General features: G+C 35.0%; 1 protein-coding gene across 1 annotated transcript; it reads right to left on the bottom strand.

The window, feature by feature from the left end:
* Positions 1-180: 180 nt before the first annotated feature.
* LOC149206509 (uncharacterized) lies at positions 181-14,491 on the bottom strand. The gene is made up of 4 exons (XM_089397713.1): positions 14,438-14,491; positions 13,041-13,733; positions 783-920; positions 181-216 (listed from the first exon to the last, which is right to left on the bottom strand). Exons 1-4 carry the CDS (start codon positions 14,489-14,491, stop codon positions 181-183), a joined length of 921 nt encoding a protein of 306 aa, XP_089253839.1.
* Between the last annotated feature and the right edge of the window lie 786 nt (positions 14,492-15,277).

Raw genomic sequence — 15,277 nt, 5'->3', positions numbered from 1 at the left:
AAAATGCGGTCACTGCACTCGCCGGAGACCATCCCATGGTGGTGACTACGATACTTTCTATTAATCTCAAAACTAAACGATCGTTTGAAGTTAAAAGCAATATTAATCTCAAGCCTAAACGATACTTTGAAGTCAAGGAATATGAATCCAAATGGCAAACTCTAATATGTATTCTTCTTGCTATGGAGGCTTCGAACCAATGGCAGCAATGGAAAGCTTTACAGAAAAAAAAAACCAGTAAACAGCTCACAATCCCTGTTATAAGCCAAGGGTCTTATCTTATAGGTGGGCACGTCAATGGATTTATCTATGATCCATAGAATGAATTACCGAAACAAAAAAGGTGCAAAGAGAAGAATTTAGTATGTCCTAAGTGCAAATCAGGGCAATGAAATAATTGTGCAAAGGATAATTTGAAAAACGCCGCACTGATTGATAAAGACAACGAACAGATAAGATCGCGGACCGATTCCTAACAAGTTTTTGGAGCTTTCCCCAAAATACAATTAATAACTACCCAATTTAATGGATCGTCATTATCGTATTTAAAATTTAAATATCGTGACAAACTGACATAATCAAACATGCAAAAAGTTGTACTCTAATGATTATGTTTTTTCTCTGAAAGTTATGGAAATTCCAGTCATATTTTCAGAAAAAATTAGCAAGGAATTTTGTAAATCTAATTAAAAGCTATCAAATTTCATAAATTTAAGTGTTTTAGAGATTTTTGATAATGTTAAATCTATTTCAACTATAAAAACATGATTCAAATTGCACACGAGTGCATGATGCCACATTCGAATCTTGTGGAGCTGCGTGGAGGTTGCAGCGTATACTGTTCCATGGCGTACACTGTTCCGGTGAGGGCGAATATTCCGATTGTATGTTGGCTTCGATGTGACCTTTATCAACATTGTCTGATACATATACAATGTAATAAAAAAAAGGCCCTATAATGCTTCTGCTTGGGAACCAACCCCTCCCTTCTAAAAAAACATGATTCAAACACTCCACCTAAATAGACGAATTCCATAGATACAAGTAAAGAGAAATCGGATGAGAGGTGCCCACAAAGAAAGGAGCCGCCGTCCAGCTGGAAATATACAAAATAAAATATGTGCAGTAGACAGGTCACGTCGAAAAAACGAGAGCGATTATTTCTTCTAACACGTGAAGATTAGCAGGGGTTTACCGTATTGGGAAAAAGCAAACATGCGGTAGAGTAGTTTCCTTTCTGGCCGGTTCTGAGTTACGAGGAAGTTAACTGGAGTGCGTGACGTGGCAATTACGTTGCCAGCGTGGCATCTCGATTCTACGTGTTCATCGGTTAATTCGGAAGGATAAACACGATAGCCGGTTAGGGATCTCCTAATTGCACTAAGGATGGATTATGTTTGTGTCATCTGGACATTTACTAAGTCTTCAAAGTATAGAAGTTTTAAATATTAATGATTAATTTAGATAAAAAAAAAATATATTATATTGAGGAATTCAATCCTATCTGTGATTTACAACAAAAGAGTTTATTGGAGCTAGCTTTTCGTGGAGGGCAAAGGTTTTTATTGTTTAATTAAGGACCAACTCACATTAACTTTAGTGTAAAACAAGGTGGAAAAGGCCTAAAGAAACTTGGGAAGAACGAGTGTGTACATTTTGCATGTTTGGGGGTTGTGGAATCGGAAAAACATTTCATTTTGGAATGTAATGCATTCAAAGTCATCAGAGAAAGTTATGTGAACATGTTAGCATCAGTTTCTTGGCATTGTCTTTTTAGCGAGGGGATTGTTGGAAGGTTGGGTCAACTCATCATCGATTGGAATCAGAAAATGATTGAATTGCAAAAAGCCAAAAAGAGGGAACTAATGGTCTCATAAACTATTTTTTAGTCTAGTAGACCTTAAAATATCATTTCATTTCATTTCATAATCAACTTGGATAAGGTTGGGTCAACTCATCATCGATTTGAATCAGAAAATGATTGAATTGCAAAAAGCGAAAAAGAGGGAACTAATGGTCTCATAAACTATTTTTTAGTCTAGTAGACCTTAAAATATCATTTCATTTCATTTCATAATCAACTTGGATCCATTTTAACTTTAGTACTGAGAGGGATCAATTTTTTGAAATGCAAATCAAGGACTCTGATTTAAACTTTAAATATTAACAATCAATTATGATCCATCTTAACTTTAGTACTAAGGGAGGTCAATTTTCTTTGAGATGCAAATCAATCAACTTGAATCCATCTTAATTGTAGTAGCGAGAGAGATCATTTTTCTTTGAGACATAAATCTCTTGAGCTTTGCTTGGGAGATATGAAGTTAAGATGGATCTAGATTGGTTTAGTTCCCCATTTAAATTTTTTCTTTGAGATGTAAATTTCTTGAGATTTGCTTGGTAGATATGAAGTTAAGATGGGTCTAAATTGGTTTAATTCCCCATTTAAAATAGGTTGTATTTCACATGAATACCATAGGTCAATAAGATGGATTCTCATAAAATTGGAGCTAATAAAAATGATTTGGCTACCTCTGGTTTTCATTGTTCAATATTGTGAATCAAGTCAGTTACATTTACTCCAAGGTTAGTTTCAATGTGTTTGAAATTTTAATCCATTTTTAAAAATTGATATATGAATTTGATTAAAATGTTACTATACTAAAAATTTTACTTGTTTCATATTGAATTGTGGTAGTTTTACTACAATTTTAATTAGCATTTTTGATGTTTTTGACTTCAATTTTGTCAAACCTTTTTTTAACTAAATCTTAATTTTTATTGTTTAAAATAGGGTTTTGCCCATACACACACATATTCAATGCTCTAATAAATTATAAGACACTCAAATTATAAAAAACTTATAACTCAAAATTGTGATTCCAAAAAATCATTGAAAAATTATAGACAATAAACTCACAAACATCTACCACAAAACTCATATCTATAAATCTTCTTATATCATTAAACAACAAATACTTGATTATAGACCGTGAAACCCTCTCAAACATAGCACTGGAACCAATAGACTCTGATTTGTTTGAATGAGGAATTTATATATTTTTTTACTTTTGTAATTTATTGATATATTTTTTTATTTGCTTAAATAAAACAATGCTATATGATAATTTATCCAGGAAAATTTGCATATTTTTAATTTTTTTTTTTTTTTTTTTACTCTATTGATAAGTCTATTTTAGGAAGGAGACGAGTAAATCTTTTTATGTTTAAGGTGAAAATGACTTGTTTTTTTCAAAATAAAAATGAAATATTCATTAAATAAAAAATAATATTACTTGTAATAAAGTATAAAAATAAATATATATTTTCACATTTTAGTGTGATAAAAGTTATAATATTTTTGTTTTTAAAAATAATTTTAATGTAAGACGTAATTAATATTCAAATATCAATGATATTTGTAATGGCAATTTAATTGGTAGTGAAAATGAAGTGTTACGTGTGAGAAGGTTTGAGGTTCAAATTCTCCGTGCCTATGGAAGACGCATACATAGGCACCTAGAGAGGTTATATTGATAGCGATTGGAATCGACCCATGTGAGTACGAGACCAACCCAATTGTTGATTCCTCTAAATAAAAAAATACAAAAATAAAAAACTCCTTTTGACTTTTGGTAAATTCATAATTAAGATGGATCACAGTTTCTTCCATATGCCAATTTTTTTTTTGTATTTGTAAATTTAAACTTTGATTTTGCTTCCTTTTTTTTTTTTTTACGGTTGATGTGGCCTGCCACCACCACCAAGGCTTTAGTTTTCGAGGAACGATGTCAATTGGTCGTCCTACTCACCAAAAACAAACTTTATTATTTAATACTCTGCTTCTTTGACGGGTAAGTGCTTATGATGCAATTGAAGTAGTGGTTTTCTTCTCACATCCCACAAATCCAACTAACATCTCTGCACAAAATTCCTCAGAATCCATGCTCATATGCCTATTTCCCCTTCTCAGCTGCATACCTTCTTCCTTTTGAAAACCATGACATAATCCCATATATATATATATAAGTGACATGGATCCCACTGGAGTAGGTAGGGGGTTGGCCTCGACTAAGTGAATATATAAGTGACATGTGTCCCACCGGATTAGGTGGGGGGTTGGCCCTGACTAGAGGTTGGAGGTCAAACCCTTTTTCTTCATGCACTCAATATAAAAAGGATGAGCATGATGATGAGCACTGTTGGATTCTGCATCCAGAGCTCATACCTAAGAAGTTCGAGGGCGAGAAGAAGAACACTGTTGCAGCTATTCAGAAATATTTGGGGTCGGACTCAGGAGATGAAACAACCATTGCAGCCACATGTATAAGAGGTAAAAATTCTGAAGCATCTACTAGTAATTTTGCACAATCTATTAATGATGAAGAAAATGAGAGAAAAATACATGAGCCTTTCCATATTCAAGTTGTTTCCAAACATCAAAAGATTGATACTTTGTTTGATAGTGGCTCAGAAGTAAATTTAATTTCTAAAGCAATTGTAAAGAAGTTGGGATTACTAACTACACCTCACAAGAAACCATACCCATTAGGTTGGTTAAGTGATAAAGAATAACTACAAGTGACTAGAAAATGTAAACTTAAGTTTTCTTTTGGGTCAACATTTGTAGATGAGGTTGAATTAGATATAATTCCTCTAGATATATGTGGAATTGTTTTAGGAATTCCTTACTTGTATGATAGAAAAGCTATTTTCTATAGAGCTGAGAACAAGTATCTACTCATTAAAGATGGAATCGAATACTTTGTAAGAGCTCATAAGCTGAAGAATAATTATACTCTAATAAACTCGAGGCAGATGAAACGAATTGTAAATTCATGCAAACAATTTTTGTTGATGGTTGTAAAGGAAAATAAACCTGATAAAACCAATGTATTTGAGGGTTGTGATGCTAAAAAACAAGCTAATTTAGAAAAAGTTGTTTCAGAGTATGATATCTTGTTTCAAGAACCTAAAGGTCTGCCACCCAAAAAGGAAATAGTGCATGATATTAGTTTGCAGCAAGATGCTCCATTGCCTAACATTGGGATATACAGGTTTTCCGCTTTAGAGAATGCAGAAATCAAGAAGCAGGTGCAGGAGTTTCTCGAGAAGGGGTTCATCAGACCTAGCACATCACCATGTGGGTCACCAATCGTTTTGGTGAGAAAGAAAGATGGCTCGTGGAGAATGTGCATTGATTACCGAGCAATGAATAAGATAACGATAAAAAATCATTATCCCCTTCCTCACATAGATGATCTACTAGATCAATTAAAAGAAGTTGTTTATTTTTCCAAGTTAGACTTGCATAGTGGATATCATCAGGTCAGAGTTGCAAAACAAGATGCATGGAAGATTGCTTTCAAAACAAAGCAGGGATTGTATGAGTGGTTGGTTATGCCTTATGGCTTAACTAATGCTCCTGCTACTTTCATGAGAATAATGAATGATGTACTCAGACCTTTTCTTGATGATTTTGTTATTATATATCTAGATGACATTCTTATATTTAGCAAAACGTGGGAAGAACATTTAAAGCATGTTAAGCAGACACTAGATGTTTTGAAAAGAGAAAATTTTTATGTTAAACTCTCAAAATGTGAATTTGGCAAAACATCTTTGAATTATTTGGGACATATAGTAGGGGGTGGTGAATTGAAGATAGATCCCTCTAAAGTGGAAGTCATTGTAAACTGGCCTAAACCCAAATCTGCTATAGAAGTGAAAAGCTTCTTAGGAGTAGCACAATATTGGAGAAATTTCATTTCTAACTTTTCCTTAATTGCAGCTCCCTTACATGCTTTGACAGGATTGAACAAGGTGTTTCAGTGGGGAGGCAAATAGCAGAAAGTCTTCGACACCTTGAAAGAAAATATTAGTACAACACCAATACTAGCACTGCCAGATCTTCAAAGACCATTTGAGATCCAAACAGATGCCAGTGACTATGCCATGGGAGTAGTGTTGATACAGCACAGTAAACCCATATGTTATCATTCTGAGACATTTAATTCTGCAGTAGTTAACTATCCAACATATGATAAATAATTGTATGCATTAGTACAGAGTGTGAAAAAGTGGAAACATTACTTAATGGGCAAAGAGACAGTCATACATACTGATCATCAACCACTTCAATATCTACACTCCCAAACTAAGTTGCAGCAATCAAGACACTATAGGTGGATGGGTTTTCTGCAATAGTTTCATTTAGTCATCAGATAAGGGAATACACAATAAAGTTGCAAATATGCTATCTAGACCTATTATAAATGCATCCACTATACTTAAGCATAATTCAGTACTGCATGAGAGCTACATTGAAAAATATGCTCAAGATATAGATTTCAAATATGTATATGCAACTTTAAGTCAAGGCAAACGAGTAGAAGAATTGGATTATCACATTAAGGACCAACTCTTGTATCATTGTGGGAAGCTATGCATTCCGCAAACTGAAAGAGTAAAGATAATTCGAGAAGCACACACTTCTCTAATATCAAGTCACTTTGGGGTAAGTAAAATAGTTGCACAGCTGCAAAGATTTTGTTATTGGCCAAAAATGAATGAGACAGTTTCTAGATATGTAAGAGGGTGTAGCATGTGTGCTAAAAGCAAGCCCAGCAATAGAAAACTAGGCTTGTACACACCACTGTCAGTTCCTTCTCATCCTTGGGAAAGTATTCTAGGAAAGGTCATGACTATTTATATGTTGTTGTGGATAGGTTCAGCAAAATGTGTATTTTGATACCTTGTAATAAACAGATTACAGCTGAACAAATTGAAAAGTTTTTCTTTCAGCATGTATGGGTTCATTTTGGATTACTTACTTCCATTGTATCTAATCGAGACACCCGATTTGTTGGGAAGTTTTGGTCGAATCTGTGGGAACTGATGGACACCAGACTGAAGAAAATCATAGCCTTTCATCCACAGGCAGATGGCTAGAAAGAAGTGGTCAACAGGACAATGATTCAGTTGCTTAGAGGCTATTGCAGCAAGCATCCCAAACTTTGGGATGAACATTTGTGTTATGTGCAGCATGCTTACAACCGAGCAAAACATTATTCTACATAGAGATCTTCTTTTGAGACCTGTTTTGGTTTCAGACCTAGGTCTCCCTTGGATTTTATCTTTGGTAAAGACATAACAGTTGATGGACACAGTGATGTCGACAAGGCAACCAAGTTCATTGAACAAATCCAAGAGATTCACCAGGAAGTACAGGAACAACTGGAAAAGAGCTAAGCCAAATACAAGGCAAGGCATGTTAAGCATCGAATGGAGCATAGTTTCCAAGTTGGTGATCAAGTCTGGCTATATATCAGCAAAAACAGAATGCAAGGTGAAGGTAAAAAGCTAAAGCCAATAAGGTATAGACCTTTCAAGATACTTGAGAAAATTGGTGAGAATGATTTTCACCTTGATTTACCAGCTTACATGCACATCTACTTAGTCGTTAATGCAGACAACTTGAGACTATTTGAACCTTCATTAATTGAAGATCCCGAAGAGCAAAGTCAATTGCCTTATATTGATGATCTGTTACCTGAATATCTCAATGAATTGAAGGAAGACACAGTTCTGGACAGGATGGTGAGGACGACACATAGGGGAGATGTTGAGTACCTCAGGATTGGACTCAAGGGTTCCAATCCAAGCCGTGAAAAATGGATAGAGATTGGACAAGTGAGACAGTTATATCCTCACTTAGTCAATGCTTGAAAACCAACTTTTGGTGGTCCAAAAGCTTTTTCAGTGGGAAGGTCGTGATCTGAATTGGATCCTTAAACATTTCTCATGACTGTTTCAAAATTATGTCAGATCAAATCTTATGAATAAAAAGTATCAGAAATGATCTTTGGACAATGGAAATTGTGGCCTGCACAGAACAATGAGGACCCTCGGTCAAAGCGCACTGACCGTTGGCCCATGGAGACCGCACATGGACGCAAATTGGCAATTGGAAGCCCATATCTAGAAACAGAGGCAGTTTCTGATACACAGTTAACACTAATCGCATATCGCAGGACAAAACCCTTAGAGAAGGAAAGCTCTGAGTGCTCGGTCACGAGGGAAAACAGGAAACAATGCGGAAAACGTCAGAAGGCGGGTCTCGCACCCAAAACTGGTAGGATATCGCATGCACTTCGAGTGGTAAGTGGGTTTGGCCGAGTTCAGCGTAATGCCTTACATCGGGAGACGTGTGTCCAGTGGATGAGAGAGAAAACCGCTTACATCACGTGAGTAACAGTCAAGCAACTTACCCGTGCGATATAGACGGAGACTGTAGGAGCTAGAGGCTCCAGATCAACGACGGAGAATTAACCCGATGGATGACCGGATTCGATGGGAAAATAGACTGAGGCACATAAAGAATTGAGGTTCGACATGAACAATGAGCTGGAAGGAGGATCAATTTCGCGGGAAAATCCTGGAGTAATGGAAATAACGACCGTTCAAAAGAAAACTGACACTCGGTCCGTAAGGTGACAAGAGGCCACCTCTCTGTGGACCATTACACATCGATGACGATGCAGAGCAGGGGAATTCCAGCGGACAGAGGCAGGCGATCCAGAGAGCCGGGAAGAGGAAACGAACAGTTAGGGAGCATATTGGCTTTAAGCCACGAACAGACAAAGAACAGGGAAAAAACAGAAGTATAGAAAGAAGCGAATTGCAGAAAACAGAGAAGTCAAGCTGACCTGCAAAGAAAAGGCAGCATCGAGGAGACAAAGACAGAGAGAGTCCGAGAGTCTGTGAACTCCAGAGAGGGCTTGAGAGGTTCAAGCAACTCCTCTGTGTATACATGTCCGATATTGAGTACCAAATTGGGCTCATACCATTGAGACCAGTTGAGGTCGAGATCCAGTAAGGGGGAGTCTGTGTACTCTAAAGGCTAGGGGAATCCAAGTACCACCCTACTGATCATCATCTATTAAGTGAGACTCAAATTGAGCTCCTTATTTTAAAATCTCTGCTTTAAGACACAATAAAAAAGGCCACCACCGAAGGTTGGACCAGGAGACGTAGCCCAGGAGGATTGGGTGAACTCATTAAATTTGTTGTGTTTTTATATTTATTTACCTTGTTTCTCTTATTGTTTCAAGTGTGTGTGTATTTCGCAATCTTATCGATCCTTACTTAAAATAACATAGACACACCCCAACACATGAGTCTATAATACCTTCATTAAATAACTGAGATCATTCACGAGTGATTTCAGATCATTTATTAATTAATTAATGTATAATATTTATTTAAAGTTTTTTTCATTTTAATTATTTTAATGATTTTGATTTCTTTGGTAATAATATTTAGGCTAAGGCTTAGTATTTTAATTTAAGGTGGAGAGTTTATTGATTTTTTGTTTTTTGTTTTTTAATTGAGAACTTATATTAATTTTCTAAAGAATATGTTCAACATATGTTTCTTCTAAATGTATGTCAAGGACTGTAGTGTGTTAGAGAGTCTATTGGGTTTTGTTGAATTTTAATAAATTTAAAAAATTTAAGGTAGAAGAGCAAGATTTGTGGTCACTCCCATCCACCAATTCCCTTGAATTTTAATAAACTTAAAAATTTAAGGTAGAGGAGCAAGATTTGTGGTCATTCCCGCCCATCAATTCCCTAGAGATGGAAGTGACGGAATCAAATGACATGTTGCATGTAGTTGCCAAGACAACACATTCAACTCTAGTTCTTTTTTAAGAGAATGAGAGAGAGAGAGAGAGAGAAGGGGAAAAGATAGAGAGGGAAATGAAGAGGGAGAGATAGATAGATATATAATATGGGGAGAGAGAGAGAGAGAGAGAGAGAGAGAGAGAGAGAGTGGAATGTGTTTAGTGGGTTGAGATAGAGAGACAAATAAGGAGAGATGGAGGGAGGTATAAATATAGATGGAAGGGGGAGAGAGGAAAAAAGAGAAATATAGAGAAAGTTAGGGAGAGGCGGGTAGAGTGACACAGGGGAGAGAGGGAGGGGAAGAGAGAGAAGGGGAGGAGGAGGGAGGTATACACAGAATGGAAGGTGGAGGGAGAGGGAAGAAGAAAGAGTCTCACAAAGACAAATATAGACATAGAAGTTAGATCTAGAAAGTCATGAATATTTTATATTTTCACTAAAATAGATGTATTGATTTCAATGTAGTTGTTGATTTCTAATCATATTTGATCACATGCACTATATGCATTGATTTTAGTGTAGATGTCAATTTATAATTCTATTTAATACCTTACACTAGATGCATTGATTTCAGTGTCGATGTTGATTTCTACTCCTATTTGATTGCTTGCACATGATGCATTGGTTTCAGTGTAGATATTGATTTCTAATCCTATTTGATCACTTGCACTAGATGCATTGATTTCAGTGTAAATGTCGATTTCTAATCATATTTAATACCTTACACTAAATGCATTGATTTCAGCGTACATGTTGATTTCTAATCATATTTGATTTCTTGAATTAGATGCATTTGTTTCAGTGTAAATATTAATTTCTAATCCTATTTGATTGCTTACACATGATGCATTGGTTTCAGTCTAGATATTAATTTCTAATCCTATTTAATCGTTTGCACTAGATGCATTGATTTTAGCGTAGATGTCGATTTCTAATCATATTTAATCGCTTACACTAGATGCATTGATTTCAACATAGATGTTGATTTCTACTCATATTTGATTGCTTGCATTAGATGCATTGGTTTCAGTGTAGATATTGATTTCTAATCCTATTTGATTTCTTTCACTAGATGCATTGATTTTAGTATAGATGTTGATTTCTAATCCTATTTGATTGTTTGCACTACATGCATTGATTTTAGTGTAGGGGTTGATTTCTGATTTGATGCAACAAGATGTATGATGTACATTAATTCCAAAGTAATTAGATTAATAATGTGCATTGATTTCAGTGTAAGCACATCTCTACCTCCTCCATCTACATCTCTATCTCCCATTGTCTCTCCTTCTCTATCTCTCTATCTTAGCCCCTAAACATACACACACTCTCTCTATACCTATCTATCTATCTCTCCCTGCTCCCTTTCCCCTCAATCTCTCTCTATTCCTCTTCTCTCTCTCTCTCTAACATTTCTCTCTCCATATATATATATATATATATCTTCCTCCCTCCTTGCCTTTGCTATCTCTTCTTCCCTCTCCTCCTTATCTATATCTCTATCTCCTCTTGTCTCTCCTTCTCACCCCCAAAACACACACACTCTCTCTCAAGCACATAAAAATTATTCAACATTAGATACAATACTTGAATTTTCACCCTATATAAAATGTTTGCTTACCCAAAATGTTTGCTTCTTGAAACTATAAACTATTTATAATTGGCTACATTCTTATTATTGCCATTTTCCATCATTCAACATTGTTAATTACTTTGAATTCCAATGCAGCAATACAAAATAACTACCATTGAAAATTATTTTGGGTTTAACAATCCATAAGTCAGAATGATTAACTTTGGAGAAAACCACTATTAATATTGGAGAGCAACAAAGACAAGGTATGTTGTTTACTACAGTAGATCGAGTTAAATATTTGAATGGTCTGTGCTTCCAACTACTCAGTAGATCGAGTTAAATATTTGAATGGTCTCTGCTTCCAACTACTCTTTTCATATGATTGATACAAGAAAATGGAAAAATTAATAGGTGTGATAATATAAACAGTAGAAGAAAATAGTTTCAAATTGATTGCAATGAAGATTGTTTGTAATAGACTATATTCTTAGTATTCACATTTTCTATCTATCAAAATTGTTACATTGAAACTTTGCACTCAAATTTTGTATTTCATCATTTTTGAACATTCAACTTACTAGCAATCTCTCTCATCTCAACAAAGTGAGGTAACTAAGCAAATTTTAAATTAAATTGACCAAATTAATCTTAGACATATTTAGCATATTTAAAATGATCAAAATAATTAGATGTTTAGCAAATTTTGTATGATTGCACACAACTGAAACCAGCCTATCCATCTTAACACCGGATCTATCAAGCGCCGAGAGGGATCAAATCTCTCGAGGTGCAAGCATTTCCTCAAGTTTTCACTCAAAAAATAGGTTTGCACCACCAGAGATTTGATCCCTCTCGGTGATTAATAGATCCAGCGTTAAGATGGATCTAGGGTGGTTAATAAAGTGAAATTTAGTTTTTATTAATTTATGTAATTATTCAAAAAAAATATGTTTTAGTAATTTTTTTAGGTTTTATGTTATTTTGGGGTTTCTTATTTTTTTTATTAATAATAGATATAAATGAAATCTTCTTCTATATCAACCACCACATTAATATTTTTAATATGGTTTTGTTAGTATTTTAATCTATTTAGATTAAAACTTTTAATTTTAAAATGATTTTTAGAATAATATTGTGTGTAAAATTTTAGATTATAAATAGAAACTTCACCATCAGTAAACACTAAAATATTATTATTTATATGACTAAACTTATAATGGACACTCTTTTAATTCATAATAAATATCACTTGAAACCTTATAAAGTTTAAAAATTTATAATGTAATTTGATTGAAAAAATCCTATATTAATTATGACCAATTATAAAAACTTTCGTACTCAAAAATATTATTATTACAAATCATAAAAATAATTTGATCGATTATTGGTTTATCTTATATATCAAGAAAAAAGCACCGGGGGCACAAGACTTTCAATTGCGAATTGACGAGCGGCCCCTGTATTGGATTCAGATTCAATGAAACCTCCTTGCTGCTTTAAATTCCACATAAAGAAAAGAAAGCGCGAGATTCTTTTATTACCCATAACTTTGCAGTATAGATTCTGCATCCATCAAGTTCTACAAATTGATGGTTGACTACAAAATTATTTGTATTAACAACTCCGGGCTTCGAACGATAATACATTATCATCCGCAACCTTACAAGTATTCAAACACAAATGCAAGTCATGTCAACTTTGGAGGTTTAGTTCGGATTAACATTTGAAAGGTTCATTGCAGGTTTCTTGTAAGGGTTACAGGGTCTGTGTTTGCATACCCTGAATACATGTTCTTCACCAGTTTCTTCGTCTACATGCACAATCCATCCGCTCTCGTGGCCTCTGGAAGTTGTACTTTTCACATTTTTATAACAATCACAGCATCTCCTCTTGGAAATCATATCCATGGCGTCCATGTCGACTCCCTGTTGTGTATGAGGCGAGGAGTGATTGTTATAACCCATACCGATTCTGGTCACCTCTATGCCTTTGCCAATCGGGAGAGTAACAGTTTTGGCACCGGCCTTCTTCTTCAACGTCTTGGCATACGCATTTGTGGGCTTCCTATCAAACACATTGTTGGCAACCACCACCGCTCGAGAGGGATTTAGATTCAAAACCATAAACAAATCCTGGTAATCTTGAGTGAGCCTGCTATCAATGACAGCAAAATCTACATTCTTGTACTCGGGAAGCAACTCCATGGCATTGCCAATGACGAAGTCGGTTGTATGTTCCAACCCTAGATCCTTGATAGTCTCCGCCACGGTGTCATTCCGCGCCTTCTCCGGCAGAATGCAGACGAGGCGGCCACCAGTCTGCCGAGCTGCCACTGCTAGGCCTATCGTACACGTTGGTGATTCGCTTGAACATACCTCTACAATGAGCTGTGCGTTCATGCCTGCAGCGAGAGCTGATATGAATTCGGTACTCTCTGGTCCTGCCTGCGTTCTTTGCTCCTCCAATTTGCTCTGCAATGTTACAACACGAGGCCATTTAGTAAAATGTGTCTGAAAAATTAAATACTTTACACTCCTGTCATATTTACCACAATTCAAAAACAATTCTGAACGACCCAAGTTAAACCCTTCATCTACTCGTGTCAAGTGGGATAGACCCCAAAATATTATGCCTAAAGAAGAATGAAGAAATGGAGAGAAATATCAAAAGCTTTATATCTTTAATAGCTTCATTTTAGAGACTTATCCAATGCTCTCAACTCAATTCGATGCGCTTTTTTAGTAACGTAAAAATAATTCACAGAAACCTAAAAAAACAATCATAGATAAGCTTTATTTCAGAGGTACTTAACCAATGCTCTCAACTCAATTCGATGTGCTTTTTTGGTAACATAAAATAATTCACAGAAACCTCAAAAATATTCATAGAAATCCGAAAAAAAAAGAGCAATAAATATCCCTAATCAAGTCAGGGATCATATTTACCCCAGGATTAAGCAATTATTGCGAAATTAATCAGCATTAACTTGCACATTCCCCTGACAAACATAATTAGAGAAACAAACAAACAAAAAACCCATTTAATTATAGCAAGATCAAGATTTTAACCCTCACCAAAGCCAAAGAAAATATGCTTAGAGTAACAGATAATATTGCAGGGGCTAATAAAGGAATTTGTTTGTTTCATATTCAGCCAGAGAAATGCACCAACTTACCAGATTTACAGTGTCTAAAGTTGCGCTCACTGCACTCGCCGGAGACCATCCCATGGTGGTGACTAGGATGCTTTCTATTAATCTCAAAACTAAACGATCGTTTGAAGTTAAAAGAAATATTAGTCTCAAGCCTAAACGATACTTTGAAGTCAAGAAATATGAACCCAAGTTGGTAATATAAGTAGATATTGGAATATGAGTCCAAATGGCAAACTCTAATAATATGTATTCTTCTTGCTATGGAGGCTTCGAACCAATGGCAGCAATGGAAACCTTTTTAAAAATAAAAATATAAAACAGCTCACAATCGGGAGGCTTCGAACCAATGGCAGCAACGGAAACCTTTACAGAAAAAAAACCAGTAAACAGCTCACAATCCCTGTTATAAGCCAAGGGTCTTATCTTATAGGTGGGCACGTCAATGGATTTATCTATGATCGATAGAATGAATTACCGAAACCAAAAAGGTGCAAAGAGAAGAATTTAGTAGGTCCTGATAAGTGCAAATCAGGGCAATGAAATAATTGTGGGCAGGATAATTTGAAAAACGCCGCACTGATTAATAAAGACAACGAACAGATAAGATCGCGGACCGATTCCCAACAATTTTTTTGGAGCTTTCCCTAAAATACAATTAATAACTACCCAATTTAATGGATCGTCATTTTTATCACAAAAAGTTGTAGTGTAATGATTATGTTTTTGTTTTTATTTTTTTTAAAGTTATGGAAATTTCAGTTATATTTTTAAAAAAATTAAAAAAAAATTATAAATTTAATTAAAAACTATTAAAAGTTATAAATTTAAGTATTTTAAAAATTTATTTCAACAATAAAAACA

The sequence above is a fragment of the Pinus tabuliformis genome, chromosome 1_2, assembly GCF_031772625.1.
Source record: "Pinus tabuliformis cultivar Carrire ecotype Pingquan chromosome 1_2, CPIR1, whole genome shotgun sequence".
Lineage (NCBI taxonomy): Eukaryota > Viridiplantae > Streptophyta > Pinopsida > Pinales > Pinaceae > Pinus > Pinus tabuliformis.
The sequence above is the reverse complement of the archived record's forward strand: the minus strand, read 5'-3'. Positions and strand labels throughout refer to the sequence as shown.

What these genes read in the sequence shown, in the direction of transcription:
- LOC149206509 (XM_089397713.1), bottom strand. Translation starts at nt 14,491, where the DNA reads ATGGGATGGTCTCCGGCGAGTGCAGTGAGCGCAACTTTAGACACTGTA. An exon ending in GTGAAGAACATGTATTCAGG is followed by an intron (nt 921 to 13,040) that starts GTATGCAAACAC and finishes TATATGTATCAG; the next exon opens with ACAATGTTGATAAAGGTCAC. An exon ending in GAATGTGGCATCATGCACTC is followed by an intron (nt 217 to 782) that starts GTGTGCAATTTG and finishes TTTTCTGTAAAG; the next exon opens with CTTTCCATTGCTGCCATTGG.